Raw genomic sequence first — 26,771 nt, 5'->3', positions numbered from 1 at the left:
GACAGTCCCATTGCTAGCAATATGCCCTATCAGATTGACCTCCACGTGGTCCCCCCTGGAAACCATCGTTCTGAATTCCTGGTGTATTCATCACGATGGGTTAACTGACCTGCCTTTCCATTTCCACCAATCACCCCTCAATGGTGCCCCGCCATTGTATACCATTAGCGCAGGCTGGGTTACCATTCCATTATCATCAATTAATTGCTAGCAATAGAATTGCTAATTCCTATTACTAACAATCCCTTCTTCCTTTGGTGATGTTTTAAGAGGGATGCTTTACCTTTCATTCTATGCCATTTATCGATAACGCAGGAAGAAGTATAATTTCATTATTCTCTATTTAAAAAAAAGCAGTCGCTGGTCTCTTTATGAATAGGCACTATTTCTTGCTGGTACTCAATCTTTACTACTATTAAATTCGTTGCGACCCTAGAGCCCTTTAGATGTCAGTATCCTCTCCCCCTCTACTTCTAAGCTTAGAATTTTCCCACTGCGGAAATACTCAAGAAGGAGTGGTATGTTTATAAATGGTTGAGGTAGGTATATATTTTACACAATGAAAATTACAATATTTTTTAAAATAAAGAACTACGTTTTAGTGGGTATGTATTTAATTTTCTTTAAATGAAAATTAACAAATCAATTTAAAAATTAGTAGAAAAAAAATACCCGATGACAATGTTCAGTTAATTATTATTTCAAGGTAGGTAGATGGATATTATTTTAGAGTTATAAACCTAAAATATATTTCATAATATTTTGTGTACAAAAAATGTTACGTAAATAAATATTTACCATCATAACTTACTATAAGAATGACTCCTATACTATAGGCACTAAACAACTACTAAAAATGTCAAGCCACTTATAAAAAATGTTTACACACTACTAAATAATTAAATAGCTTATTTATTGATAAAGGTAGTTAATAGGTATATATTAGCTAGTATTGCATAACGCAAAATACCTTTCGCGATATACATATAAAGAATAAAGATATTTTGAAACAATATGTTAGATTTGTTTTTTTTATACCTGTCTATTTTATGAATAATATTAATTAAAAGAATAGAAGGTACTCGCTGTGGTGGGTTTCATTATAATCAAAAATACATTTTTTTATGAAAATTAAAATCTAATTTTAAATTATTTTATATTTTTTTTAAATAATTAGCACATTAACATAATTGGTAATGTTTTTCATTGTATCATTATTTGAATATTTATTCATTTTTATCCTGCATAATATTTGTCAAAAACATTTACTGGTATATAATAAAAATTTATTAAGCAAATAAGTACTTGTTACAAATTCGGATGTTCATTTAAAAACATTAAATCCTTACAAAGTTATAAAATTACTTTTATAAGTGTAAAAATAATTATCTATAGCTTATCCTAATTTATTTCAGTTTCTCCCGACCACTGTCCATCGCGCGTATGCTCCGTAGTTTGCGGAGGCGTATAAAATTGTTGTTGTTGGTCATATACCGGTATTCCTATATCTCCAGGATTGTCTATGACTCTCAACGGTTCACTGGGTTCTGGACTGTCTTCCGTTGTATCCTTCTTATATGGTATACTCTCATCATCAGAGTTTACATGCATCGACTCGTCAATGTAAGGTTTCCTAAAAATTTATAATTCTATAAAATATGTATTCTTGGAAAGCGTGATACAAAACAATTCTTAGTCTATCGCAATAAACAATTAATACCTACTTAATTAAGTATATATAATAACATTACAGATAGGTAGTACTTAAATGATAACCTTGAATAAGTGAAAGATACTTATTTGTTAATATTGTATCGTAATCTTTGAAACTTTAATATTATGGCCATAAAAATACTCAGATTGTGGCATGAGCCTCATACTGATTTTTTCCTAAAACACAACACTATGGCGTCAAGGTTGATAGCGTAGGTATGACCCATCTGGTGCTATTGGCGTCTATATTTTTATGACTAGATTGACTTCCGAATTTTATGTGTAAATTCCCTAACATACCCCATAGGAAGGATGGAAGACCTTATATAAAATGTCGGCTGCATTTTGTACCATTTAGTATCATGAACATTTAGGTGTATTCTGTGATATTCCTGATGCTATTCATATCTATAAACGACAATTACTATTTTCCATCAGTATCATTGGCCATCAGCATCATTGGCCATCAGCTTATTTCTCAGATTGTTAGCTACTTATAAATTTATATATATATAATAATGATTACGATCTTCACAATGGAGTGTCTGCTACCTATAATGATCAGTTTCTTAAACTTACTTGATGACATATTCTTCTTCGGAATCATCGTTTTTCTTCCACCGTTTGAGTAATCTCCAACCAAGGCAGATGAGTACCACGACAATAGGTAACATAACAGCGCTGATGATGCCCCATGTCGCGCCAAGGGTACGCGATGAATACTCCTGCTTGCCTATAAAGTTTAAATTATACAAAATTACATAGTTGGAATGAAAACATAAAATTTGACACCCTTCCAAAACTCTAATTTAAATTCACAAGAAAGATACTCGTCATATCTGTTAATAAATACTAGTTACTTATAATACTTTAAACATATTATTTTAGAATTTATATAGTGACATGAATTTGGAATCTTAAACAGAAATATGGAGTTCTGGAGTATCCAGTTCCAGTCAATTAAGATGTGTCCAACACGCTATTTCTTCAGTTTTTGTTTACATACAAATAAGTAAGGTACTTAACCTACGCAACATCACATCTACGACCCTGATATTTTATCATGAGTAATCACAATGTAAATATAAAATAGTCACTCACCTGTATAACTGACCTAAATGTTATTGTGTGCACAAGATAAGAAAGCAAGCAATAACTATAACGTATATTGGGATAAAAAATAAAACATCACATGATAGAGAAAATTTCTATTCCACCATCTTGTGGGCAAAAACAAATTGTATTCCTTGCTTTCTTATATAAAAAAAATTATAATACAAGGGAAACGATCATAGAGGCGTTATTCTACCATCGGAACAGAAATTTCCTCTCCCAGTGATATTATCGTAATTTCATTAAATATATTTATTATACTTTCACATATAATAAAACATTGATAAAATTATAATAAAATATACAGAGAACTATAAACAACAACAGAAAATATAAAACATACTATGATTAAAACAAAATATTATGTGCAAAAGACTAAAAATTGTGCTTATTATAATAATCATCTAAAAAAATAATAAATTCTATTACATTTCTAATACCATTAGATGCTATCGTTGTGAAGGCCCGTACTCCCACACATTGTCATTAAGGGCAGTGAATAAATACCGTGTCACAAATTCTTCTCGAGTCACTAACGATTAGTTGAGAGCGGAGATTCATGACGTAGCTACATTGACTTGACAATCAAGTCCAAAGACTTCATCATTGATCGTCATCGACCATGTATCTGAATCGTCGAATATCCGATAAAATTGAAACCTAAGCTTAAGATTATCTACAAAAGTAAGTACTCGTATATGGTATACTCTATTGTTCTTGGATATTATCCGATTTTCAAATTTAAACTACAGTTAATTCTAACTATCAAACTGCTATTACAATATTTTATCCAAAAGTTTAAACCATAGTGGATCGACTACTGAACGTTGGTGCTTCAGTTGTCGTCGGTGGGTCAATAAGGGTCTCTACTGATTTACCCCGTTGAGGTGGGAGAGTGAAAGTTTTTATTGTATCAATAGGAGCACTTTTCGGTGGTTCAGGTAACCCTGGGTTATTGTATGTATTACCCGGACTTAAATCAGATGTAGGACTCAGCGGGGGCGAATAAATATCGGAATAAGTTGGCGAGTACTGAGACGGCACTGGACTATATTGTCCTTCATATTTATAAGGATTCTCCGACCCTTTGGTTGAGTAACCAGAGTCACTGGCAAGAGCGTGCCGACCAGTTTGACGGGGTTTGCTGACGTATTCAATATCTTTCGCTGGACGAGTCAAAGTAGATTCACGGTTAGATTCCGTGTCCGAAGGGGAAGTGGTTAATGAAAGTAGATCTTCCTCAGATAAATCCCAGTTTTTCTCAGGGAATTCACTATTCGGGGCGTTTGGTAAGGGTTCGTTGGTTCGGTAAGTTTTATCGTATGCCCTACGTTTTTTGGACAGCGATGATTTACCGGAGTCACTTTTATTAGAGTCTGTATAACCTAATCCGGAACTGTCACCGTCTGCTACAGCGTCCTGAGGTGGCGCTGGAGCAGACCTAGTAATAAACGATTTATTTATTGGCTGTTCTTCAGTGGGAGTAACGGGCAATTTCGGTTTAATATCAGAATCGGTACGTAATGTTGAAGTATTCATAGGATCTGTTACATTTCCCATTGATGTAGATCTTAGATTAAGTCTCGAAGATGATTTGGATCGCGTATATTCGTTGATACTGAAAGCCTTTTTCCCTTTAGATCTCGGCGTGTAAAAGCACCAGAACCAAAGGAGGCAGATCAAGAGCCCTAATGGTAGAATAACTGCCAGTATGACGCCCCAAGTCATAAACAGCGTGCGCTGTGAGTATTCTTGTTGACCTGGATAAAAAAAGATTTGCTCAGCTTTTCGTATAAGATAGAATGAAAATAATGAATATAAAAATAAAAAATACTGTGCATCTAATTGAGCCATTCATATTGAATGACCCACATCTGCCACAGAGTCAATGACTACTTTAACCAGGATTACAATTTTGAGCATTTTAACTATATATGTCATATTTTAATTACTTATAAGTGTCATAAAAATTATTGATGGATATTAATACGAGTAGAACTAGATTTAAAATTTTAAAGTCAAGTTTGATTTTTTTTTATTTTATGTAACCTTAAATAATATAGAATGCCCGAGATTATAAACTATATATAAGTACAAATTTCTATTGACTTAGACGCGAATTGTTGACGAATACTTGTTACCATGCTCATGCGATAATACATATATAATAATAATGTTATTTAAACTACATAATCATAACTATTAGTAACGAATGCACGCATTAATGTCATATTTGTATTATTTTATATAATTCTAGTTGGCAAATAATTCAGTACACCGCCTTTTATTATTTCTAGTAGAGAATTGTGTATGATTGTTTACAGTACGCTACAGAATAAATACTTAAACTAATTGTCCAAGTTATAAATAATAACAAATACTTACGTAGACACTCTGTGTATCCATAATCGGGCAGATTCCACCGGCCGTTATCTTCGCAAATGCGTCGTTTATCGCCAATCAAAATAAAGTCTTGATTACACTCGAAGTTCACCTAATAAAGCGAATTAAATTATAAATTATAATAGAAACAGATGACACATAAAAGGAAAATTGTGACTATTGATATTTATGGCACAAATATGACATGAGTTCATTCAATCTTAATGAATTATTAAATGTTACTCGGTGCTGAATCCTATTAAATTACTCCTAAAGTATCCTATGTGCTAACACTTACGATATTAGTAGGATATTAGCTCCATGCAAGTAATTTTACAATTCCATGCAAATTACACGAATACGGCAAAGATAACTAAGTAGACGATTTTTATATCAAGTTTCCTTTGGGTGAGCGCGTTAATTAAAATATAAAAGAACTCACTGTATTTCCAGGAGTGAAGAAGAAATTACTCTTTCGACCAAATCTCGGCGTCTCTAGGATACCGCAGCTGATCACACGACGGGCGTTCGTCTCCTTTATATTTGTCTATGGATATAAATTTAATAATTAATTTTAAAAACTTTAAGTAATTCAATTTACATAAAATACTTTCATACTTTATCAAACTTATATGCGATGATACGGAGGAAAACTTTCGATTTAAAAAATAACAATATTATAAAAAGTGATTTAAAATTCACATAAAAATATAGACGAATTGAGAATCTCTTCTTCTATAATGTCGATTAAAATTTTTATTAGTAGTATGTAAATACTATACAATTTAAATTTTAAATACTTAGGCACTAACAAATAATCACTGTGTCAAAAACAAATATAAATAAGAAATATAATGTAACTGGCTGGATACAATTAACAGCCGCAATCATAGACAAACTGAATATACGCCATGGCATGGTCCTATACGAAGACCTTGAATGATGCATTTACTAAAGAACAATGAACACAGGCGACAAGACGCATCCAAGTTGATCACGCGATGTTTTCCATGTATTTAATTAAGATTTAAATTTTTTGTTTTTTTTTTTTAATCCAAGTGGATTAAAAAAAAAAACAAAACGACTCTGAACTGTTACTAATAGTCGTAAATTTATAGTGCATATAGATTATAAAAAACTTACATACATAAAAAATCAGACATAAACATAGCACAGAAAACAGAGCGCATTTACTCAAAAATTATACTCATTTCTAAAGATCTAAAAACGTTTACAATTTCTTACAAATTTTGTAAAAGAGCACAGATTTATAATGATGTAAACAAGGTTTCAACTATTTTCACTCTTGTCAAAATTTTAAAATCCTATGATTACATTTTTCTAATTTATTTCAAAAAGATAAATCATAATTATTTATATTATCAACTAAATAAATAATAAAAACAAACTGACATACGTTGTAACAATGTATAGATATAGACATCATTAATAATAGACTTCTGTGAAAAACCATGGGAGATAATTCCAAACAAAGAATATGAGTCACAACTTACAATGGATGATAGGTAGTTCTTCGTGAACTGTGCCATGTCCCTGTTGAGTGTCATGCCATAGTCGTACCGGCATTGATACGAGTCCTGGCAGAGTTCTATAGCCCTGTTGACGTCGTGGGATCTGTTCGCTGGTAGGAAATCGGCGGGTTCCCTTATAAAGTTGGGTATGAACTGGTTATCGTTGTAATAGGCAGCTGTTCGACCGTACTCCCTCGTGAATAACGCCACGCCTATGTCCTTTTGCTCTCGGTCTGACAGTTGCCCTGGAATATGAAATATTTATTTATGAGTTACCATAATATATCTACCGACAAAAAACTAAATTGTTAATTTAAATTTAAATAAGAATATTAACAAAATTATTAAGTAAACTATACGGAAGATTGCAAAAAGAATCATCAAAATCTATTCTGAATTAACGAAGATTTTCTATAACATACACAAAAATATATGTATATTCAAATTGAGACCTTTAATTTTTTGAAGTCTTTATAAAAGAGAGTTCGTTAAATTATGTCGGTTACTTAGAAAAAAAATTGTTTGCTTTATTTGGATGGCGAAAAAATTATTAATTTTAATTAAACAATAGAATGATATAAATTTTGTTTTCATACTAACAGTATTGCGCAAACTCTCTGTGTGCAGATTGGAAATTGTTCAAATCGACGGCGACTCTTGTTCCATCTGGCCTAGTGAAGTCATCGTTGATGTCCAGAGACCAATTGCCGAATAAACCTCGCGTTTGATTCTATAACATAGAGTAGGTAATTTTTCACTTAGATTAGTTTCTTTATTTCCATGCAAGTTAAAGAAAATGATAACCCTCGCCTGTAGACATAAACAGCACCATGGTATTCTTCATGATGATCTTGAAAACTTCAAGAACGGCACTTTGCCGATCTTGTAAAGTCTCCATGCTTTGTAATTTCAAGCCGAAACACATCCATTTAATCACAGCTGCTTCTTAAGAAACACACGACTTGCAGTATCTCTCTGGTTGATATTATTGAAGTTAAACTTTGGAATCGGCTATACGGAATATATATATATTCATTTAAAGCCCATTGTTAGGTATTTTAAGTCATCTATGAACTTACCATGTATGTCCAAGGTAGGTAGACCCTGGCGGACATATAACCTTTGTTTTCAACTACTTCAACTCCAGCTCCCGACGAGAACATAATTACGATTTCCGATTGATTTAAGATGTACATAGGCTGGTACACGGTTACACCTATTAAAAAGAACAGCGAGTATAAATTATTAAGAAATTAATACCTCTATTCATAACGTAAAAGTACATAATGCACGGCGATTTTATATTAATTTAATTTCTTAAAATTAGTTTTAGTGTAAGTACTTTACTACTAATTTTTTTTTAAAAGTCTTTAGACTTTAAAAAAATTAGTAGAATTTTCCATTAATTTTTCTTTTTTTTTTGTCATGTAGACTATTCGCAACAATCGATAATATTTTCCTGATGTTTTTTTATTTATTGTTGTTTCGATACATTCTGGATGGCAAATAAGCAGACGACATACATAATGGAAAGTAACCGTCACCTATAGACGTGAACATTCGTTGCCATTCTCAAGGACTAAAATGTTATATTTGAACATCTTGTAATATCTAACCCATGCCATAGAAACATAGCCATGCAAATACAGTTGCACGAATGAGACAATGGCACCCAAGCAATAAATTTATACATGGTCCCTCTCCAGTAACTATAGCCTACAAAGAATTGGATTTATGGCCATTTGTCATATATGAGTATTACAACTAATAAATTACCTGGGAAGTATTGCACTCTAAGAGCTGATCTGTCAAAGTATACGCGCTTGTTGTCAGCGAAGACGTCAAGTCTGTATCTCCATTGAGCATGTTGAGGACGTAAGCGAACCTGTGTATAATAATAAAAGGTAAGAATAAACCACAATTTATTCATCACTGTCGAAGTAAATTTATTATTTTTAATTTCTTCCAAGAAGGCTGGTCTTAATAACAAAAGCTAAAACCTTGTTCAATATAAATAAAAACATCTTGTATTGAATCCAAATAATTGAGGTAAGAGCAGGAAGGTGACGATGATTATGACACCCAAGAGAAAGAAGTACTCATTACTTTTATGTTAGCTACATATAAATTTCATTAAGTTTACTATCATGTTTGTCGCACACTGAACTGGTATTTTTATTTAAAGAGTGGCAAACGAGTATGCAGCACACTAGATGGTAAATGATCACTGCCGCCCAAACTTTAACAACACCAGAGAAATCTCCTGGGCGTTGCAGGCCTTTTAAAAAGGAATAAAGTAAATAGAAATGTTTGAAACTCTGTTATTGAAATGGATTTTTTTTTTTTGTTATTATATGTATGTTATTGCTTAGTTTTTTATTACTTTACATATAAAAAATTAGTTTATAGCAGGTATTTACCTCAATTGGTACTGAGTTGTTGGAAGCCGCAACGACAGAAGTCAGATAGGTAGCGTTCACAGGACCGTAGACATTCCTAGGCACTTGTTCGAATCGTCCTTGCACATCTAGCTTCAGCTGAGGATGGTCGACTCTAGTCAGGACATATTCACCTGTTCAAACGATAGTATGATTAGATTTACATTTTATCTTGGTCAAATCTGGTCAAGAGCAACATTTAAATAAAAGACGGCAGCATACAGCTGAAATAGAAAAACTGAGAATGTAATAAATATGAATAAAGTTAAGAATTAATAAATTATAGAGGGGATTTGAAAGTTGTGCTCATTAGAGAAATGTTAAAAAACTACCTAATTATTTGTTCTGGTAAGGGCATGGAATGCGCAGAAGCGAAGATAATGTTTTAAGGAATCTATTATGTGGATATTATAATGATAGGGGAAGAACTAACGACTTCTGTGAAATATAATATCATCTGTCATACAAGTCATATTATATTATCCGAAAGAGAGTTAACACTGCGATGATTAAATTTTGTTCTAGCCTAATAAAAGGGAAAAACAATACAACATCAAACCTACATGGTAATGTAATGTAAAAGATTGAATAACATAATATTGTAAATTGTTAATTACTTTTGTACTAGAAGAAGCAAAAATGTGAAAGTTAAATATATGGACATGATTTAAGGATTATCATTCGATAAGAAATATTATCATTACGATAATTTTTGTACTAAGTTTAATTACCTTTGCCGTTGAAAGTATACTGAAGGTCGTCGAATGTAACGATATGAGGGTCTCCAAAAATACCAGCGACTCCAGGGGACTGATAAGCAACACAGTCTTGCGATGGACGCCGCTCAAATCTGTTTAAGAATATTACGATACGAGTGAATTTGTCTGAATAAATATCCCCATAATATTATAAGATGTGGCTAAGAAACCAACATAAAATACATCATAACTACATCATACTGCCTAGATAAAATTCCACTTGATTGTTCGAAAAAAGAAAACAAAGTGCATCTTTGTTTTCTTTTTTTTTTTTTGAAGCGCTTAATTTGTTCAAATATGTAGAGGAATCCCCTTTTTTAGAATAGTTCTAATAGAGGAACGATGAAATGCTGCTTCGTTATACTATTCAAAATTAACAAATTATTTAATTAATTTTTGTAGTCAAAAGACCTATTTAACATTCATTAAAGAATACTTCTTTTACTTACCTGAAGGTTTCACATCCAACAGCTTGTTCTTCTTGCCACGAACAACATTGGTAGAAAGGTATCATGTCATGGAACCAATGTGACAACGAAGGTACCTGACAAAATCATATAAATCGTTATTTTTATTAATTACAAACAAAATAAAACAGCAATATAAAGTTAGTCAACGTTTGTTACCTTGTTAGCTTCGTTGTAAGGAGTGAACCCAAAGTCATGAGATCTATGAGGTCGTGAACCCCACATTTGATCGTATGACAACATAAGGAATCCATTCTTATCATAACAACATTGCTGGCCGGAGCCTTCAGCACTGTGAATAAAAATAATTAAAAGTTAAAAAAGATTGCCTGGAAAAACACAACCTTCAGTTGGAGTAAGAGGACTAGAGAATGACATCCTAAACATCAGAAGCTGTGATTATTTTTAAGTTCCGATCACCATATTATTATATCAGTCGCAAATTACTCAATGACATCAATCTAATTAGCTTAAACTCATTGACTTTGTTACATTTGCTTTTTTGCGATAAATCGGCAAAATAAAATGTTCCCAAAAGGGGACCTTTTTTTAAAAAAAGAAATTCTTGCAGCATGTTGATATGCTGAAAGTAAAAAAAATATGCACATTATGTCCTATATTTAAATATTATTTCACAAAAAATATAAAGGGCATCTAAGGAAATTACTGAAATGAAAAATTAAACAGTAATTTTTAACTACACAAATTATGTAAATTTTATATTAAATATTAAATCATTTTACCCCGGTCCTCCACTTCGCACGCAATGTATACCACCCCAGTGGTACCGGCAAGTTGGATTGATATCTCTATCGCAGGAGAGATCAGGCATGAAGCGACCCTTGTCCAGCAGGGCGTGTTCAAGTGTGCATGGACAAACTGGAATTTGTGATGCGAAGTTTTTCAGGAAACGATCGGTTCGAAGCCAGTTATTGCATAAAGCCTGTGCCCAACGTCTGCCATGTAATCTTTCCCATTGTGGGGCGAAATACCATCCGAGTGGAATTGGACGACTCCATAATATACTGTAAAAAACAAATTAAATCACATAGAACTAAGACAAAAGAGAAGGATTACTGATTATACTATTATTGATTTATACTCACGGAGATATTTTAATGCCTTTATACTCTTCGGGCGTCGTTAAATTTATTTGAAGGAAACCAAATTGCATATCATTGTGCATAGTGTTCTCCCTATTACGGTAGTTTTGTGGGTTAATAATATATTCTCCAGTATTCGCTACGCCCACTTCAATCATGTCGATATACTCTAATTGCGGTCTGATGGTTACTTCTTTGTATCCCCATAAACTGATTTGTAGTTGGACATTAAGGTTCGTAGTTAAGTTGAAGCGGTCCCATGTTATTCTGATCTCAGGCGGATTAGCTTGATGAACAGCGTCGTCGGGGAAGAAGATCTTTTCTGTAGCAGTTGCAGGTGTTTCTGTAGCGATATTAAAAATTTATTAGTGATTTAAATCAAGTGTATAATTTGTCTTTTCGAAAGATATTGTTAATGTATAAAACATACCAACAAAGAATTTTCCTTTCCATTTGTAAGGTTCGTTGTTGATGGCGACTTCAAACCTAGCATATCCGTTATGATAGAATCGTGGCTGGACACAAATAGCTCGATTAGTATCAACAACAGCACCCGTAACAGATTCAGTATCGAAACGGCAGGTGATCCTATCAGTTGGATTAAAGCAAGGACCAGTGATGTTGACTATGGTACCACCCAACATGTTACCACTTTCGGGAGCAAACATTAGAGGAAGATTGGCACCGTCTGAAAAAAGAGAAGAGAATAATAAGCAGAGATTGTTTTAACTATTAATTAACCTTGTTGATCTTCCTTTAGATTTGCAACATTAGACAAATTATATTTTGTTACCAATGCATTTCAAAGTACAGACTAAAAGTCATAAGTTTTCGGATCAAAAGGTCTTAATTTGCTTATGTCAATAAATTAGAAATTTATATTTTGCTTTATTTTATAATTTTATCATAAACTAATTTTTTGCTCACAACATAGTACGCGTGTTTTTCAAAATTAGGATAATCAACGAAATAGTTCACACTCATATCAAGTGTATTAAGGTAAAACATACATAAATTTTTAAATTAAACCTGAAGGTTATAAGGTTCCTGAAGGAATACGACTATGAAAATTGCATTTAATTTGGTGCAGTAGTTTATGCATGTTGCCGGAATAAAGAAATAAAAAAAAATATTGTTTTGGCTTCTATTGCCCTTATTAAGTTCTCAATAATCTTCTATTTACACATTTTATTGTTTTAGTAAAGTAAGATATACTGTTACACTTAGATCTTACCGATATCTTTGTTGCAGGTACCCATTAATATTTTCTCGTCGATTCTGAATATGTGTCGGCCAGGGAATCCATTAGCCCATCCTCTACCAGTTAGATCTCTAAGCACAGAGGCCTGAGAATACGGTTGGTACTCATAATTTTGGGTACCGTTACCAGCGTTGAAACCAATCTGAAAACATCCAAATAACGTTCAAATGAAATATTATTAGAACAATGTGGTATTCTTACATGATTATATTGTCGATTTAATCTTATTAAAATAAATAAATATTATAAAGAACCAGACAATTAGAACATAAATTGTAAAAAGTTTAAACTACTATATAATGTTGTGTATATATATGAAAGTCAAAACAACAAACATCTGGCGAACTCAGATTTTAACCAAATTAAAAAAAATAAGTTTCGTAAAGTCATGTAGTTTTATTATAATAAAACTAAACTCGGATTAATAGTCCTATAATTTTTGGATGATTTTTCTGAGGTAAGCACTGTCAAATACTGTATATTATCTCTATTTGTAAAAACATAAATGATTTCATTCATCTTGTAGTTATTTTTACGTATGTTCTTGAATTTCTATTGTAAATAAATAAATAAAAACTCACATAAGCAGGTACACCACCCTCTCCTGTAGTGGTATCACCACCAGCCTCGGTGTGAGAGCTCCAATTAATCTCCAAGTAGTTGAAAATAGCGTACGTAAAAACTTCATCTGTTGCTAACACCATTTGGAACGTATTTGTCTGTTGAAAAGGAAAAGTATCATATTTTAAATCATTGCATAATGTAATGTAACCTTGACTGAGAGCATATTTAGCAGTAATTTGTTAAATTTGAAAATTTTAGATCTATTTAACGGTTATATTAGAGGTGTTAAATTTCATCTAAAGATTGATTGAAAATGTGAAGGTTTGCTTGTAATGTGCATTCGAAGTGTGTTTTTTTTATTCCTGTTAAGTTCTCTTACTAGTAGGAAGTTATCCTATGCTTCAATATTTTAGAACTTTTTATTATATGCCACCATTAGACACACCACCAAGAAAACTCTTTACATCCCTTAAAAGCAGTTTTTAGATTCGTGCTGCGACATGTGTTTTCAGGAAGGGATTTAAAAAAAAAAGAAATTATTAGTAGTTATATGTTTGTGATTCAAATTAGAAACTAATAAACAACCGACAAGGTGTAGACATTACAATGGTAACAGTCGACAAAATACCCCTGATTATCTTATCTGGGATTACAGTTGTGAGCATAGATATTTGATATTTTTTTAGGTATTGATAAATAGATTCAGTGTTTTTTTTTACTAATTGGTATTTTTAACATAATATTCACAAAATGCAATGTGATACCGATTCAACCCTTCGTAAGTTAAGTCATTCTTAAAGTGTTATTAATTGATTTAATTCTAATGTTTATTTACACCTGAAAACGTACCAAATATAATGAGTTGTCAATTCCACCAGCAAAGGACATGTTCTTCCACGTTATTGTAATGGCGTGTTTGGGGAAAAATGCCTCAGCACCAATAACACCTTGCCTGATATCCCATGTGAGGCGTTCGCGCATCTCTACGCCTAATTGATCGGTGCGGGTCTGAAACAAAAGATTGTAACTTACGGTTTTATATCATAGTAAACTAATCATTACAAAAAATTATGTGGGTCTAATAAGAGAATTAACACTACATTTTTTATAAAAACCATGATAGAAATTGGTGCACCATACCTTTCAATATTTTTTACTAAATAATTACATTTCTGTTTTTCCAAAGGTTGATTAGGGGAGCATCCGGTTTTTTTTACCAAACCTTTTTTTGTTTTGTGGTCAATAAAGAATAAATAAATAAATATCCAGTGATATGTATTATTTAACGCACACGATTAGAGTCTAATTAAGAATTTCCTTCTTCATAAACCATTAAAAATTATACGTAGATTTTATTCATTCATATTATTTTATTCATGATTTCTATCGAAAATGAATAGTGCTCACTACTGGTCATTCATCCCTAACTATATGTCTAATTTATGATAAATCAACCTATTATTTTTATTAACACAGATTTATTGTTAGGATAATAATGATAATTATTTTATTGATCCTTGATTTGTTGTCCATTTTTTAACTAAAATATGTACCATAATTATTAGAGACATTTTGTTTTTTTAGGCTTTACGTGCTCTCTATATACGAATCTCAATATACGAGTATTTATTAACAAATAAGAAAACAAAATATTAATTACCTGTAAATCTCTGTCCATCCTGAAGTAAACACCAGGTCTTCGTTGGTCGGGGTCCTCAGGCCGTTGGTTACCAATGCGACACTTGCTAAAGAAGATGCCAATGAAGGAAGGATCGTTCACATGGGGCCAGTCTTTTATAGGGAAAGACAGTGGGTAAGTGTAATGATCTGGGGGATCACTGAAGTAGATATAACCATTCATTGATACCTGAAATTATATTTTATGTTATAACATCGTTCTTCTTACTAATATAAAGGTGAAAGTGTGTCAGTCTACTTACCCTTGTATAATTAAATCTGAACCCAAAGAACGGTACTTGAAAGTTGAAATTTTTATGGATCTGCGGAGTGGAAGTATGGATGTCGCGCTGGTAGTCACCAATGTTGTCGGTGCCGCCCTGGTCGTAGAACCAGTACATGAAGTTCGACCGGATCTGGTTCAATCTGGCGGTTGTGATCACGTATGGCTGTCCATTATTCTGGTATGTCGTCGAGGGCAGAACCCTTCCATCAATATGAGCTGAAAGAACAAAAAATGTATTTGTTGTTGTATTCCTATGAGACAAGAGTCGAGACAATTTTTTATATAATAATTGTTTCCTTTTTTTTTGTGTAATGTATTATAGACATTGTGATGTTACGGCTGTATTAATAATAGAATTATATTAGTTTTAATTTTTGTACCAGAGGGAGACTTTATACAAAAGTCGTTTGCTTGGGACCTCTGTCCCATTCGTGTTTCAACCGTAAAGCAATCTTGTTTGCATGGCTGTGTTTTGGTTTGAAGGGTGAGATATGGCAGTGAATTTATAAGATACAAAGGAATAACACCTTAATGGCAACGTATGGTGGTATCATGGGTAGAGTATACTAAGTTATGTCCATGGTACTGCTCATATCTATAGACGATAGCTTGTCTGTTATTCTAAGCAGTATAAAAAAATAACTACCGGTTTAACTTACGTGTAATTAGATCGAAAAAGCGACAAGCAAGAGCTTGACATCACAGTCACTCATGACTAAGGATCACGTATTGATTCCGAAACTAGTAGGACTTTATCGATCTAATTACACGTAAGTTAAACCGGTAATTTTTAAATTAAAATATAATGTGTGCTTATGAAACTTTTAACAATAAGAATTATACTCAGAATTATTTTTATATAAAAAGTAGATCTGCACGCCATGTATGGTATATATGGTATAAGGAGACGTAATAACCTAACATGTGCCATCTGTAAAATCTATATTTCAGCAAATATTTTATTATTATTATTATTGTTTTGATCCTGATAATATTTATGGGAAAGCAATATTTGAGTGGTACCGTACATTTTCAATGAATGAATGTATTTTGTTATATACATTGTGCTGTTATCATCAAAGATGACAATTACCACATTCCGTCCTGTGGCCATCAGCTATATTATATGATTATTTATATTTATTATTAGCGTCATTGGCCATTTCAAATTACATAAAATTTTTATTTCTTGTGGCATTTTTTTTTCATTTAAAGATGTTTTAATATAATATAAATTGTATATATTATTATATATTGTACTTATGATAAAAAATGTGACACAATACCATCACCCTTTATCTTTGAAGCGAAAACACTAAAATACTTACAATTTATAAACGTGTATGTGAATATTATAGAAAAAAAAAACATATTTCTAAATAGTATTTTAGAGTAATTATAGAAAACATCTAAAAACAAAAATATGTTATGCGGTTCAGTTTCTACCAAAATTTTGGCCCAAAATAAGAAATTATAAATTAAAATGTTAATTATAACAACTATTTTGTATGATGCAGGTGGCTCAGGACCGTTCCTTGTGGGTGTCTTTAAGAGAGGCCTATGTCCAGCAGTGGACAATGGCTGAGATGATGATAATGATGATTATGTATCTATTTCATATAAGAAAAGAAGTGATGGTAATTTTATTTTTCATCTCTCAATGCATAGAAACCTCGGTGTGTGGGTTCAACTCGAACCTGACCGATTTTATTTCAAAAAGAAGACTGTAGATTTTACGTCAGTTGTCAAGTTTTTTTACGCAACTTAGAATGGCAATTAAGCTGACGGTCCACCTGATGGAAAGTGGTAACCGTTGCCTATAGACATGACCAACACCGTGGACATAACAGAGTATACTGTTTTGCCCATGATACCCCCAATGCTTTACCATTCCTGAGGACTCAGGTTCTAAATCTATGGTAGTAACAATAAAAGTATTTGTTGAAGACAATAGTTAATAATGTACTTGCTTATTTACAGGTACGATTACTTTAAATCGATTATTTAGAAGTATAATAATAACGGATACACCTAAAAGAAGGCTAAAACTGTGTACAATATCGGCGTTATCCACTGATAAGTGTGATAACTGATATCGCTTATCAAATTGTATCGGACAGCTCACCGATTCCTATAGAATATGATATCGAGTGATACACAGGAAATTCTCTTTATTCTAATATTCCTAAAATAACAACTGGTTTTAATATGCATATCGATATATGCTTGATATTCACAACGATAGTCACTCTGTGTTCATGGCTAAATTAAAATGTTGATGTACCTCACCATTACATTATTTATTTATAATTTAAAATAATTTAATTATAATTTCCATTATTTATATTATATTATTATTCATATTGTCAATATCTTTATTCATTTAATGACATTTAATAACTTAATTCTATTTTAATGTTTATCAAACACAAGGTATGCTGTGGTTGCCTATAAATGTAAGAACAGTTAGATCTAATCTACCAATGTATTGTATTAAAATGTTTAGCTGTATCTTATGTTGGTAATCCTATAAACATATAAATCTTAAAACAATTTCATCTTTCAACGACTAATTTTCTCATTTCGCCTGTTTTTTGTGTAGCTATGTTCTATATAATTTAGAATTTATTTTGATGACTGACGCATTGCATTCAAATTTATTCTCGTATAAAATTTGCGCCAACATGAGAGATAGGATAAATTTTATTCCGATAAGAAAAAAAAATCTGAAAGGACATGCTAAGGGACAGAACAGTATTTGTGGGGTCAGTTACATTTATGTTTACATTTGTTTTTAATTTCTATTATTTGATATAATATATAAATAGGAAATATTGAGTTAATAATTAAAGATTGTGCCCCACAAAAACAAACATAATTGTAAGAAACCAGTTATTTTAATCTAAAAACTTAACAACTAATCGATTTCGATAATATTTCTATGAGACCAATGTATAAATATATCCTTTTAGAGAAAGAAAAAAGAATTTTCTAAATCGGTTTAAAGTTGACGGTTGAAAATAAAAAAATATAACCGAATCAGAACCTATCGAAAATTACATTACATGTTATAGTTTATAATTTATTGTTAAATCAAGAGATCTATTTATTTTATTACTTGTTACAATTTTATCACGTCTGGTGTTATCGCATTATCATTTTTATATCAAATAGGTAACTCTTGTTTGTCTAAGATAACATTATGATTAATAAATCATTCCACGAACGAGCATTTACGCATTCCTATGATTAATACATTGTGTCGTTTTGTATCCACGTATATATATTGTATTTTAATTTTATCAAAGTACATAGGGTAAAATTAAAATCGTTAGTCACCTTTGAGGGGAGTATTCTATCAGCGAAACTAAATATTTTCAACTAAAATAAGTGGATTGAAAAACAACAAAAAATTTTGAGCTTGTCATACTAATACGGCACGTTGAAGGAAAAGGGGTTTTTAGTAATAGGATTTTTACTAATAACCTCATTGCTAGCAAAAAAAAAGCTAGTGATATTAATTTTATCGTTATTCAATAATAATCATTATATAAATGTGCATGTATATAAATGGTGTATGTATATAAATATAATAATGAGTAGGGATAATATTTATATTATTATATGTATCACATCTCCCATATTTAGAACTAACATAATTTTTCATCGTGCCTCCCACCAAACTGTTTATAATTACTCCTCTCCATCCAAAGGTTGCCTGGAAGAGATCGCTCTTAGCGATAAGGTCGCCCATTGTTTTCTCATTGTGATTATTTCTTGTAATTATTTATATTTATAATAAGTTTACTATTGTAATCTTTTGGAGGAAACAATAAAGAGTATCTATCTATTTATCTATCATTATAAAATTATACCTACATGTTGTGCAGATATGTATGTATTTATGTTGTGCAATAATACTCGTACTACAAAATCCTAAATCAGACCTTCCCTATTGAAGAAGATTTGGCAATTCAATAGACTAAATTTATATCGTAAATCTTACTGATACAACATAAAACATTTTTAATTCTACTACCGTTGATGTGCGTGAACTCATTAACATTTAATGCAAAAGAGTATCAATCGATCTAAACTAAAACCTAGCATTGTAGTAAAAAAACCTTCTTATTTTTTTTATACAACTTAGAATGGGCAAATAAGCTGACGGCCCACCTGATGGAAAGTGGTAACCGTCGCCTATACACATGAGCAGTACCATGGACATAACAGAGTATACTGTTTCGCCCATGATACACCTCATGCGTTGCCATTCCTGAGGACTCAGATATTATTCCTCTGTACCCTGTAAATTCACGCCATATCCCACCCTTCAAACCGAAACACAGCCATGCAAACACAACTGCTTCCTATTCTCAAATCATTTTTGTATATCCGAGATGAACAGACAAAATCTGATAGAAATCTGAGTTAATTAGACTGCCATTTAGGTAGTCTTTGCCTACAGTAATGAGTAATGCTATTGAGACCATAGAATGCATCTGTCACTTTCAGCATCTCTCGTGCGTCATTATAATAAAAACAGCGACGGACTAATCCCGTTAGAGTCCCGTGGCCGTTAAGCTGAATGAGGCCTTTTAAGTTTAAGAAGTTGATGTAATTTTACAATATTTTAATTCGTTCACATTTATGTGTATAAGTGTTTATGTTTATTTTGTTAAATCTTGCAAGTGAAATTTAAATTATATTTGAATAAATATACATAGAATATGGATATGGATGAGGAAAATGGAGGCATTTGGAGGCCCCTCAGGACTAGATGCACAGAGTGGGCAACACATTCCTCCATTTTTTAGTAGAATTTTTCTTTTAATTCATTACTATAGTATAACATTACTATAGCTTTATATAATTATAACATTACTAACTTCGGGATTAACAATCGGGAATATTTTTGCATTTTTAACCGACTTCAAAAAAGGAGGTAGTTCTTAATTCGGTCCTTACGGTAACCTTATAAATCTATCACATATAAACTTTTTTTTATCTTTTTATCTAAAGTTAATTTAATTTTTTTTTATCTGAAATGTTATACTTTCAGATTAGTGACATTAATTTTTTATCAATGGTTTAGTTCTAACCGCTTTTGCCACAATAGAGGTCGATGTTTTTTTTTTTTGTGGATAAAAATATTATTTTATGTAAACGACTCTATCGGTCTTAAATTTTCATGTCATTTTACAACTGTTTTCTAGCTGTGTAACAAACTCAACTAGACCAAATATGAAGTCTCTCATATCGTCATTGACCCAAAAAAAACCTCTACCGCTAGCCTAGTATGTAATGAAATGATACGTGCTACAGGTTTTAAAATAGGTTGACACATGCGTGTTTATCTATTTGGCATGATAAAAACGGGCCCTTATCTGTTGTTAATTGTACATGGTACTGTTTAATATATAACCCTATCAAATATAAATGTTTAGACATTTTGTTATACGTGTAAATTGGACGTATTTAATATTTCTTGTGCGTTAGTTTTCGATTAATGTGAAAATCAAGTCCTAATATTCTGTCTTAATCCAGAGTAATTATGGTTTTTGTAGATGGTAATATGCAGATTTGACAGGATTATCTGTATCAAATTTCAAATGAATAAAATTTTATTAGTCACGTGGTGTGAAGGTGATTAATAAACATACTAAAGAGGGTTGGAGCTGTGGCCCTTTAACACAGGTTATTATATTAACCTATTTAAGAGCCCAGTTCTAATACCACAACTATTGTACCTTTTTAAGACAATAATATTAGTAAACTTAAGAAACTACAGTTGTGTTTTTACGTTTTTTCATTTCATTTCAAAACCTTCAAATCTTAACATATAATACACCAATCTATGCTATATATATTAATTCTAACACAAGTTATTATATTAACCTATTTAGGAGCCCAATTCTAAAACCATACTGTACTCATTTATAATGATAATATTAATATAATATTAGTATCGCAACTTATTTAAACTATAGTTATGTTTTTACTAAAATTTCATTTCATTTTGTTTATTAATTTATATATTTTAAGATTGTGTTCCATAAAAAAAAACTTTAAATGTTGCAAAACCAGTTATTTTGATTTCAAAATCAAACCACTGAACCGATTTTGATAAAAATTTCCATAGGACCAAACTAAAAATATCCGTTGAGATAAAAAAGAATTTTCTAAATCGATTTATGATTAACAAAGTTATAAGGTAATAAACATAAAAAAATACAAGCTAATTTAGAACCTCTCTTTTTTTACATAAAATTGAAATAGGGCAAATTATTGGGCATTACAGCTAATATTAGAAACAGATAAGGACTTTTTCATTCAATCCCTTTTAGTTATTTATTTACAGTTACGAGTAAATATACATTACCTGAAAAATATTAAATGAATAATAGTTATACACTTTATCAAGAAGATTAAGCTCGTTTACAACAGAAAAAGTATAGACTAAAAATTATAATGGATGTGAGAGTATTTAAGTAAAAGATACGTCCTAAAATTGAGTAAATTATTCTATGGGTTCACTCATAAAATGTTGTTTTAATGTCTCATGAATGAGTTGATTTTGTTCATTTCCCCTTTGAGTATTGTTAATATTTAGAAAAGGAAAAAATCTTACTTATTTGTCAAGATTTTACAGCTATATTACTATTCGTTTGTTTTTTCTTCAGGTTATTTGATATTTTCTTGTCAGGTAGGTATTTATTTTCACATTTGTGTTTACTGTTATTCCCATATCATATAGGTAGAGGACGAAATCGATGTTTCATTGTTTGGTATTTTAATTATTATTATAATATTATCATAATTTTGTATATACGTAAACATATATGTCCAACTTATTACTATTAAATTTGGTTTTAAACGTAAATCTTTTGTATTTAATATAAACAAATGTAATATATTATAGGTGTAACTATTTATTCATAAAAAAATCCAAAATAATATTTACATTTTTTTTTAATCATATGGAGAAATGTATACTTATTTTATATAATGATTTATTTTTTAAATTTAACAGCTAATATAGACGTTGGTCTTTTTTGTTACGATACGTTTTTAATTAGTCGGGTTATAGTTATAAGCGCCTAGGCGTGGCCGTGTGCCCTTATCGTTGATTACTAAATCGAGATACACTATACAATCACACTTTTGTGGGTTTTTAGCAACCTCGATTAAGTACTTGTACTATACTAAATATGTCATAATAAAAATGTAACAATTTGTTTGTACATTATGAAAATATAACCAGTAAATGGTCACTATAAAATTGCCATTAAAGTACCCAAGAGTGGTATATTTAGTTTTAAGTAAAAAATAGTATGCCGTATAGTCCCAGCATAGGATGGGCCACTGCTTCCTTTCCCGTGGGTATCGTAAGAGGCTATTCAGAGAACTTAATAGTTGAGGGATGGGCAGCAGCGTCCCTCTTAAAACACCAACAAAGCCTAATTATGGTTACCAAACCGCCTAGCAAGCGGCAAGTACTGGCAAAACTAGCCAAGGGTCTATATAGGACGCTTCGACTGCTGAAATTAGTATATCTATATCTATGTTTTTTTAGAACCGATAAGCAATTTTTTATACAACTTAAAATGGCAAACAAGCTGACAGCCAACCTGATGGAAAGTGATGACCGTCGCCTATAGACATGAGCAGTACCATGAAAATAACGTAGTATACTGTTTCACTCATGGGACCTTCCATGCGTTGTCATTCCTGAGGACTTGTGTGTTATTCCTCTGTACTCTGTAAATTCACTGTCATATCCCGTTCTTCAAATCGAAACATAGCCTTGTAAACACAACTGCTTCACGTAGAAACACGAATGGAACAAAGGTGCCCAAGCAAACGACTTTTGTACAAAGTCTCCCTCTGGTAAAAGATAATAAAAAAGCAGTGATAAAAAAATATATAAAAAATTTAATGATAAATCAAAATATTAAATACCTAGTTATTTATCTGAATTATAATAATTTAAATACAATAAATACTATTTCTTAACAAGAACTTCATAATCTAAAGACAGTGCAAATTAAAGAGATAATAATGAATCATGTCGCATACCATGATGTCATCATCTCTGAGTAATTAAACGAACACTTGATGGTAATATTGACTCAAACCAGGGGCTTGAACCGTGACGCTGCCTGAACTAACTAGGACACAATATAATAAAAATAATCCAGAATAACGTTAAGAGAATAGGAGGGCATATAAACGTATGGTCCCGGCATAGAAAAGGCCACCCTTTCCTATCCCACGGGTATCGTAAGAGCCGACTAGGGGAGGGCGAGGGATGGACAGCAGCGTCCCTCTTAAAACATCTCTGAAGCCTGACTGCGGTTGCCAATCCGCCTGCCAAGCTTGGTAACTACTAGAAAGGCGTTTCAAGGGGGAGGCTTATGTTCTGCAGTGAACAATTAAAGGCTGATAATATGATGAAAATTATATGGTGTGTACTGAAAGATGATAGTGAATAACAGGAAAGCTGTGGATGAGGTGAGCACAGAACCGTAACAAGAGGCGTGATAGAAAGGAGAACTATACCCAGTAGCGAGTTGATGTAATCTGAATCGACAGATAGAAATGGTATGAAAAATTACATCTGGATAAACTAGTCGATTTGAGATCTCGCATCGATGACATTTAATAACGACAATATTATTTAATAATAATATTGTCGTTATTAAATTGTTTTTTTTTTATTGCTTTTTTAATAATACATTAATGTTTCAAATAAAGCAAAATATGCCCACCATAATAGATAACTCCGTCACTCGTATCTATTAGTGATGACGTAATGCTTTATTATTAGCACTCTAAATTTAAAAAAAAATCGTACATATATTAAAATAAATTAATAAAATCAAATTCAGATAGTATTAAATTTGACAAAGCGCAATAATATCGCCGGAGTTGCAGGTGCCTTTCGGTATGGATTACCTTTAGGCGAACCGTATGGTCGTCGTAATAATTTTTAGTGTTATTATTATTATTTTTTGTACAAAAAAAGCCTAACCTGTGACTAGTGCGATATTTAAAAGTAAACGTAGTCTGTTATAGATGCGAAATGAAGTAGTCTCTCCTCAAATTTGAAAGTTTTACTAGTATCCATTTAGATCGTAACTTAAATCTATTTTTTCGTATGTTAAACAATGAAAAAATAAATTTAAGTAGGAATTAATTATATATTTTTTTATTGCAATAATTATGCTATTATTAGAGATTAGGCTATAATTCTTATTTCAAATGTTTCTATTATTCAATATTTTACTAGAAGAAGGAACCGTTTAATAAAAATAAGTTTGACGTTGAATCTTATATGCATAAAAAAAGTATTATTAAAAAATAAAGCTCACCATATTCATTGTCGGTGATAACTGTAGAACCTGGATCTAGAAGTTGCCTCTCGCTCTGATCACCATTTGGATCAATGTTAGCTGCCGCGGGCTCCAAATCCGTTCCTAATAATGTACCATCAAAATTTTGATACATTCCACTCCTCGTTTCCAACAGAGCATTAGGAAGTACCTCCACGGGAGGTACGTCGGGTAACACAGTTGTTTCTGTAATTGCATCTTCTGCACTAGGCTCTGTTGGCACTATATTGTCCAATTCATTATTAACATCTATACTTTCTGCTTGCTCCTCTAAATCTTGTCCATTAACACTTGCACTTAAAACTAGAAGAGTTAAAACTAATTTGACCTTAAACCCCATTATTCTTTTAGCACTATCACATTATTTTTTAATTAAATTGTCTTATCTATATTTTTCAGCAACGACAGCTGCCACAGTATTGAACAGCAGACTAAAGTGTGCTATATTGTGTGCTAGATGATATGGACTTATCTGGTTTGAGATATGATAAGATAGCAAAATAAAGGTGCGCCAAATTCTTTGTCCTAATCCACGTAGTCCTGCGCTTTAAGGGTTATTTACTTTATAGTAATTTTGTAACAATTTGTTACGCACAATGTTTGCGAATAAATAAATTACGGTTTAAAGAAAATTTATTCTTTAAGGCTATGGATATTACTTTTGAATAAGATATTAAATACTCGTATAAAAAAAAAAAAAACCTTCGACGTATGTAACACGCATATAATGTATATTGATAAACAAGACTTGTTTTTATGAAATATTATCATGATTTATGGATTTATGTACTATTTCTCGCCACTTTATCTGTAAAATTAGGATGTAATCTAATGTGTATCAAATTTCATTCAAATCCGTGCAGTGTGCTATTTAATCGTGATAGAGTAACAAACATATAAACATTCAAACATCTTTACAAATTTTCAGACATATAATATTAGCAGGAAGTAAAATTTTGATTAATAATAATAAGATTATTCTTTTTGTTCTTCAAAAAGGATGAATTAAGATTTCTTCAGGATCGGCAGACTGCATGTGACACCCGTCGAGTTGCTGGCGTCCATAAGCTACAGTGACCGTTTACCATCAGACGAGCTATATGCTCGTTTGCCATTTTCATAGATTAAAAAAAGTTAACACCGTGGGTGTCGTAAGAGATGACTAAGGAAGGGCGAAAGATGGGCAGTAGCATCCCTCTTAAAACGTTCTCATAGGCTTAACTGCGGTTGCCAACCCGCCTACCAAGCGTGCAACTACTGGCAAAACTCTTGTAGTATTACATGTTCTTAATTTAATTTCTTTTTAAATGTTCACTTTTTAAAATGTTGATAGGTAAGAGAAAAGGAACATTAATATTGTTATCTCTATTAGTTAGTGATTAATATAGAAAAATATGACAACATATTATAACTGAAAATACATCTATTCATAAAATTATTAAAACAGAAAATACTAGAATTGCAGTACATACTTGTCTTATCACGGTACTGACTATTGATAAATAAGCTATCTAATTCGACCGGTCGATATAATTCTACCGATTACGTAGGTAATGTGGGCTGTGTTTATTGTGTACGTGATTCACTGAAATTCAGTTGTTTTTCATTATCACTTCCTGTACAGAAGGCTTGTCATACCGGATGTGTTAAATGTTGTGATTCACGCAAATCTTAAGTTTTCTGGAGTTTTTTTTAAGCAACTTAGAAAGGCAATCAAGTAGATGCTCCACCTGATGGAAAGTGGTAACCTTTAGACATGAACAGTACTATGGACATCTTCATGCATTGCCATTTTTGGGGGCTAAGGTTGACAGCAATTTCATTGCCACATTATGTATATTCAAACCAAAACATAGTCATGCAAATACAACTCCTTTATAACAGAAATGCAGAAACACGTGTAGGACAGAGGTATTTTTTTTTGATCGGTGAAAATGGAATGGTAACCCCGTCTGCGCTAACGGGATACGCTGGCGGAGCACCAGTGAAGGGTGATAGATGAGAACGAAAACAGGCCAGTTAGTCCATCATGATGAATTCGTCAGGAATTAACCATGATAGTTTCCAGGGGGAACCGCGAGG

The 26,771-nt window shown here is 31.8% G+C and overlaps 1 protein-coding gene across 3 annotated transcripts; it reads right to left on the bottom strand.

The window, feature by feature from the left end:
* Positions 1-596: 596 nt before the first annotated feature.
* On the bottom strand, positions 597-25,127 carry LOC113512102 (protein mesh). Of its 3 annotated transcripts, XM_026895883.3 has the most exons (22): positions 24,669-25,127; positions 15,272-15,510; positions 14,992-15,198; positions 14,181-14,339; positions 13,349-13,486; positions 12,741-12,909; positions 11,937-12,194; positions 11,510-11,849; positions 11,147-11,428; positions 10,563-10,695; positions 10,386-10,480; positions 9,910-10,028; positions 9,161-9,312; positions 8,517-8,625; positions 7,820-7,956; positions 7,341-7,470; positions 6,723-6,985; positions 5,651-5,755; positions 5,212-5,320; positions 3,705-4,586; positions 2,293-2,446; positions 597-1,633 (listed from the first exon to the last, which is right to left on the bottom strand). In XM_026895883.3, the coding sequence occupies exons 1-22, from the start codon at positions 25,027-25,029 to the stop codon at positions 1,402-1,404; spliced, it is 4,773 nt and encodes a 1,590-aa protein (XP_026751684.2). In that variant the 5' UTR covers positions 25,030-25,127; the 3' UTR covers positions 597-1,401. The 3 variants fall into 3 exon arrangements, with proteins under 3 accessions (XP_026751684.2, XP_026751683.2, XP_026751682.2); XM_026895882.3 differs by lacking the exon at positions 3,705-4,586 and having other exon boundaries at positions 24,669-25,125; XM_026895881.3 differs by lacking the exons at positions 597-1,633; positions 2,293-2,446 and having other exon boundaries at positions 3,064-4,586; positions 24,669-25,126.
* Positions 25,128-26,771: the final 1,644 nt, after the last annotated feature.

Source organism: Galleria mellonella, unplaced genomic scaffold (assembly GCF_026898425.1).
Source record: "Galleria mellonella isolate WM207_F2 unplaced genomic scaffold, CSIRO_AGI_GalMel_v1 utg184, whole genome shotgun sequence".
In the NCBI taxonomy this organism is placed as follows: domain Eukaryota; kingdom Metazoa; phylum Arthropoda; class Insecta; order Lepidoptera; family Pyralidae; genus Galleria; species Galleria mellonella.
Note: the sequence above shows the minus strand (reverse complement) of the source record. Positions and strands in the feature narration are given on the sequence as shown.